Source organism: Pieris napi, chromosome W (genome assembly GCF_905475465.1).
Source record: "Pieris napi chromosome W, ilPieNapi1.2, whole genome shotgun sequence".
In the NCBI taxonomy this organism is placed as follows: domain Eukaryota; kingdom Metazoa; phylum Arthropoda; class Insecta; order Lepidoptera; family Pieridae; genus Pieris; species Pieris napi.
The window spans coordinates 2,033,423-2,039,788 of record NC_062258.1 but is presented as its reverse complement, the minus strand read 5'-3'; the positions used below and the strand labels follow the sequence as shown (position 1 = coordinate 2,039,788).

At 42.8% G+C, this 6,366-nt stretch overlaps 2 protein-coding genes across 3 annotated transcripts; one reads left to right on the top strand and one right to left on the bottom strand.

Moving 5' to 3' along the window:
* Positions 1-285: 285 nt before the first annotated feature.
* LOC125062025 (putative nuclease HARBI1) lies at positions 286-1,304 on the top strand (the record flags this gene model as incomplete). The annotated part of the gene is given in 3 exon segments (XM_047667640.1): positions 286-762; positions 879-933; positions 935-1,304. Coding segments are annotated over 3 exon segments (690 nt in total), but the record flags the coding sequence as incomplete, so codon positions are not given.
* Positions 1,305-1,649: 345 nt separating this feature from the next.
* LOC125062026 lies at positions 1,650-2,755 on the bottom strand. Of its 2 annotated transcripts, XM_047667641.1 has the most exons (4): positions 2,251-2,755; positions 2,082-2,171; positions 1,908-2,003; positions 1,650-1,726 (listed from the first exon to the last, which is right to left on the bottom strand). In XM_047667641.1, exons 1-4 carry the CDS (start codon positions 2,642-2,644, stop codon positions 1,698-1,700), a joined length of 609 nt encoding a protein of 202 aa, XP_047523597.1. In that variant the 5' UTR covers positions 2,645-2,755; the 3' UTR covers positions 1,650-1,697. The 2 variants fall into 2 exon arrangements, with proteins under 2 accessions (XP_047523597.1, XP_047523599.1); XM_047667643.1 differs by lacking the exon at positions 2,082-2,171.
* Positions 2,756-6,366: the final 3,611 nt, after the last annotated feature.

Here is a 6,366-nt window from a genome sequence, read left to right as displayed (position 1 = left end):
GCACAATTTATCTGAAACATAAGTGATTTGTGTTTGACTGATGTCAGACAAGAAAACGTTGTGATTCAATAATATGATGGAAGTTTTTGAAACTCTTGAAGATGAGTTTGATGAATGCTTTGATCGCATCACAACACCGCGCAGGAATCCTGTATTTCAGAATAGAACTAACTATATGGAGACATTGGACGAAACGGACTTTAGGACACGGTTCAGACTTACTAAAGAAGCCGTGATTGTTGTTTATTCAATGATCGAAGAAACAATTTCTGCCCATACAGAAAGGTAAGTACCTACATACCTACATACAACCCGCAATGATTGGTTTAGCTACCTGATGAGCGCTGCTGGATCCTAACGGATCCACTTAACAATAGATTTTCTATTGTGTCTGGTTTTCCTAGACAAAATAAGTAGGAATAGGAATCTATTTACCTAACCAACGAATTCGTTACGTACCAAATCTAACCCATGTTTGTTTCAGAAATCATGTTATAATGCCGATTACTCGTCTACTATTGACTTTGAGATATTATGCAACAGGAAGTTTTCTCACAGTAGTCAGTGATTTCTCTGGTGTCAGCAAAGCTTCTGCCAGTCGCATTGTCACCTTGATTTCACAGGCTATTGCACAGCCCCGTCCTGAGTTCATCATATTTCCAACCGATACTCAAGAAATACAGCAAGAGTTTTACAACATAGCTAAATTTCCAAGACTCATTGGCGCTATTGATTGTACCCATGTTCCTATAAAATCTCCAGGTAAAAGATCCAATAACCTTATAAAAACATAATATCTATTAAACTATGTAGTTTGTTCTTTGTTATTTATTCGATTATTGTTTCTAGTTTGTATAATATAACTTTTGTTCTTTTAGGTGGAGACAATGCAGAAGAATGGAAAGACAGAAAGTCACAGTTTTCTTTTAATGTTCACTGTAGTGAGTGCAAAGTTGAAAATTTTAGACATAGTGGCTAGATGGCCAGGAGCAGCACATGACCAAACAATTTTCAACAATACATTCCTATAACAAAGACTGATAAATGGAGAATTTGGAAACCTTTTGATTGTTGGTGATAAAGGCTATGAAAATACTTCATACCTACTAACTCCACTCCAAAACCCCACGACTCCAGCAGAACATCTTTATAACGAATCTCAAATTCGAAGCAGAAATGTGGTGGAAAGGACATATGGTGTTTGGAAAAATCGGTTCCCCATTTTGTCAAAAAAGGTTTTGCTTCATGTATCTCGTGTACAAGCCGTGATAGTGGCATGTGCAGTGTTGCACAATATTGCTATTGATATGCGAGATGAACATTTTGAACTACTGCAGTCTGCAACAAGTAGATGAACTAGCTGATGATATTGATCAAAGTGCAATTGACAACGTGGGAAATGCAAGTGTGCGAAGTAATCTTATAAGTGATTATTTTGCTTTATTACTATAATATTTTATAAATGCTTTTATTTAAATAAAAATACAAATTTTTATTACAATACATCCTCAATCCAGGCACAAAATCTATTATTTTTCTAATTTATTTAACAATATATTTTTTTCTATGGCCCATAATTCTCTTTTATGCTCTCTTTCTTCCTCTTCAAATGCTCATTGCTTTCTCTTATTTAGAAACTCTTCCTCCAGAATCTTCTTTTGCAGATCCGCAATCTCTAACTTTGAATCAGCAACTTTTTAGAATGGCCTTTTCATCTTCGGAGTAGCTGAAAATAGATTGATTGGTTAGCCGTGTGGTTGCAGCAAAGACGAGTAGTACCACCCAATATTTGCTTGTGGGTGTCGATGAAAGTGACTTAGGGCTTATCCGCGAGTTTTAGATATAGCGTGGTGACTATAGGCAAAACCTAATAATGAAATAAATCTACTTTAATACAAATAACTTACATAAAGCGGGATGTTTTTTGGAACGTAGAGATTTTGGCTTCCAGTTGGTCCACTTCTCAATTGCCAATTTTTTGGGCGTAGCACTACCACATTCACCTGAAGTTAAACATAAAAGGTAAAGTCCGACTAACTTACCAACAACTCTGAGGCATAACAATTTGAAGCATTACTTACTTATTTTTCTTTTTGGAGGTTGCTCCTCATCAGAATCTTCCTTCTGTGTACAAACGTCTGCCGCCTCAACTGAATGGATAGATTCTCTTTCTAAAATTATATCATAATATGTATGTAATATTGTTTCATTTGTGAGAGAAAATAAAGTAATTTGTATTGTATATCTTACCAATGCGATCGGAGTCAAATTGACTTTCAATTCCTTCGACAGACAACAATATCATGTCTTTGACTTTTTCCTCGATAGGGGTAAGAGGAGTAGCAGCACTAGGGCCACCTCCTGTACGATATGTTTCAGCATGTATCAAGGCAGACTTTTTTCTTGTAGCCCTCTTTAAGCCTTCGTATTTACCTTTTAAAGTTTTAGCGCTGCGAAAGTTTACCCCACTTGTGCTATTAAACAGCGCCTCTAGCGTCTTCCAGCACTGCTCTTTCTCCTGCCAGGTGACTGAGTCACTTTTTTTATTTTCTAATATATTTTTATGGTCCGCAACAAGCGAAGTTAGAAGCGCAACTTCTTCCCGGCTGAAATTGACGCTTCTTTCACGTTTTTGCGTAGACATTTTTTTAAGTTAAAGAATCAACCTCGAATCACAAAAACAACGGAAAGGTCAAGCCGAAGGCACCGAACTTAAATATGTACTAAAATACTCAATAACCTAACAAACAAAAATACCATGAAAAAAGGACATCCCGTTTCATTACAAGTAGACATGGGATGAAATTGGCTGCGCCAAAAATCAATCTGGAACTGTTTCGGAAAAACAGCTTTTGTATGGCAATTAAAGTCTACAATAAATTACCAAAAGAATTAAAAGATCTTCCGTCTAGATTCTTTAAAAAGCGACTTAGTGAATTACTTTTAGAAAAAATGTACTATTCAATAAATGATTATTTGCAGGAAACACCGTAATTGATATAAAGCTAATGATATAATGTATATAATATAATAGACTAGATAGTATAAGAATAATTGACATTGAATAATAATGTGAAATACTTTAAGACAAATTTGCGCGCCATCGTGTGTGGCAGAATATGCGAACGATTTATGATTGTATCACCTTAACATTTTGTACCATATTCTTGCAAAAAATAAATTATTATTATTATTATTATTATTAGTAATATTCAATGACCAACACAAAGGTTAAGGTTCTATGTCTTTCTATAGAATTTTGTAACTTTATTTGTCCGTAACAAAAAAACGGAACATACGAATTTGGTGTTGCTACCACAATCTTCTTTATGTGTCGGATAGTTGTGTGCCGGATAAAATATGATTGTGAAACGCAAAGTTTCTTATTCGGAACTTTTATCTTCCAAATAATTTATGTGTTGCATAGCTATTTGGTACTTTATCCATACATTGTGAAACAGACCCTTAGTATAGTAGTTTATTCTAAGAGTACATTGTCTTCACATATAAGTATTTAACAAATGTAACAAAATATTGTAAACCTATTTTAAAAGAGTAAGTGTGGAGTTTCTTGCCCATTCTTCTCCACACGAAACTACCTTTTGGAAGGGGCAACTAGAATCTTCTTTATATATTTTTTTTTTTGACGTTCAAAAGTGCCATTTTAGATGGTCTAATTGAAATAAATGATTTGACTTTGACTTTGACCTGAAGAAGAATTATTAATTGGGTTGGTTTTATCGTTCTAGACTAATCAAATAATAATTAGGTATTAAACTTGACGTAAGGTCCAATGAACATCAAGACAGAATCCAGCAGGAAACCAGCCTAGGTATTGGGCAATGGATGAATGAAGATATTTTAGTTTAAATTCTTCTTGAAGTGCCTCTCCACTACTGGAGGTTGGCGGTTAGTTCGTCATACTCCTTCTTATTTTTCGCCAAGCGCATCAGCTGTTCTACGCTGGCCACTCCCGTCCATTCTCTAATATTGCGGAGCCACAACTTCCTCCTTCAGCTAGCGCGTCTTTTCCCCTCGACCTTTTACGCATACGCATACCCTCCCGCGGCACGGTTGACCTTGGTGGGGAAGGGTTATGTGGGACTCGCACAACAGGGCATACCCACTAAAACCCCACGGCGCCACCAGCAATCGCCCGGGGCAGGACACGGTAACAGCGTAGCCTTGTCCGCATCCAGCCACGCGATCAGCCGTTAGTATCACGGTCCTCTACGGCCACGAATGATGTGGAATGGACCTTGGCACAGCAAGGGCCTTTCACATCGGCCAATTCACCCTGTTTATAAAGCTGGGGGAGGGCGGGCACGTTGCTTGCATGATCTTTTCGACGCATGAACCCCTGTTCCCCCGCTGGAGCAACTGCGTGCCCAGGATTACACACGGGGTTGCACGGTGCAACGGCGGCGCTGTGGTCTCCTACGGCGACGCGGGTGGGCTGCAGGATCATCCTCCCTGGCCCTTTCCGCCTCTTCCTTTTGGTGCATGACGGCTTCACAGAATCCCTGGAAGCTTTCCCACATGCCGTCACTGTCCGAGTTTGTAACTGCTACTCTCACAATGTTATCGAGGGTAGCGTCCTCGCCCTGTAGCACGCCCAGTAGAGGCCTCCTTTCCACCTCCCATGCTAGGCAATCCTTTAAGGTGTGGAGCGCATCATCAACAACACCAGCGTCACAATGGTGGCAGGTTGGTGCCTCCTCACGCCCGACTACCTTGTGCAGATAGCTGCCGAAACAGCCGTGTCCGGACAATATCTGCACGAGTCGGTAGCTGAGGCGGCCCCACCGCCTCCTCACCCATTTGTCGAGATGTGGTCTGAACGCGTTGATGGTGTAGAACCCAGCGCTCGCAGTAGCCAGTTCTTCCGCCCACTGTCTTATTGCTTCGTTTTCTTCGGAAATTTTCCACGACTTGATTGCTCCGAGCGCTGGGTCATTACCATTGTGCCTGGCTTCGGCCCTCCTCCAATAAACTTCGCTTAAGGCATCCGCTTCGAGGTGCCAGGGTGTGGTGCCGGCTATAACACACGCTGCGTCATACGAAACCGTGCGGTACGCCCTCGCGACCCTAATTGCGATTACTCTCTGCGACTGCCTGAGGATGGTTTTGTTGTACCGGTTCAGCTTATCCGCCCATATTGGGCACCCGTACAATGCCTTCGCTCGCACTACATTAGCGTATAGGCGGCGACACACTCCACCCGGCCCGCCTAGGTTTGGCATTATGCGTGAGAGCATACCTGCTGTGGTAGTAAGGTTGGGGGTAAGTGTCGTGAAGTGCGCCTTGAACGTCTAGGACAAGCCCAAGGTATTTGAGTGTGGAGCCGATCAGGATAGATACTCCGCCGACTATAATGCTTTCACCTTGTGGTGGCGCTCTGCGGTGGCCGTGGAAACATATCGCCTCCGATTTGGCGAGGGCGACTGTGAGACCAAGTTTTCTAATCTCGGACACAACTCTGGCTACTCCAGCAGTTGCGCGTAATCGCGCTTCCTTGTAATCCTGCCCACAAGCAACCACGAGTGTGTCGTCGGCATAGCAGATAGTTGTCACGCCCGCGACTAGTTCCGCCCTGAGTACCTTGTCGTAGCCGATGTTCCATAGCAGCGGTCCAAGAACGGAGCCCTGTGAAACACCGCATTTGATAAGTCGCTCCCTGAGACCATGTTTAGATGGGTAAACGACTCGGCGTCCTGTAAGATACGATGCTATACACTTTTGTATGTACTCCGGTAGCCCGTGATATTTGAGGCCTGCCTCGATATTTTCCCAGGGCAGAGTGTTAAAAGCGTTGGCGACGTCCAACGATATTGCTAAGGCCACACCACCGCGGGACAGCTGCTCTTCGCACACTGCTCGAAGTCGAGCGATAGCGTCTATTGTTGATCGCCTCTTTCTAAACCCGAATTGCGCTTCGTGTATGTTAGGGCCCACAGACTCTAGGTGCTTGTAAATACGACCGGCAATGATCCGCTCGAACAGCTTGCCAGCTTCATCTAGCAGGACTATTGGGCGATACGCTGAGGGTGACTCTGGGGGCTTTTTGCCCTTTCTTAATAGCACCAGTCGTCCAGTCTTCCATGCCAACGGGAAGTGGCCTTTTCGCAAGCATTCTGTGAGGAGGCACTGATATCGCACGCCAAGACCAGCGGTGAGGGTGAGGGCCAGGATTCGCCCGTGCACGCCATCAGGCCCCGGCGCGGTTTTCTTTGTGGACATCCGCTCTATTTCCGTCTCTAATTCCGAAGAGGATACCTCAGGGATGGTTTCAACGTGTTCGATGCGCGTCCCTTGGTGCAGATCTGGTGTACTCCGCTCGGGGAAAAGTTTTGCCACCACCGTGCT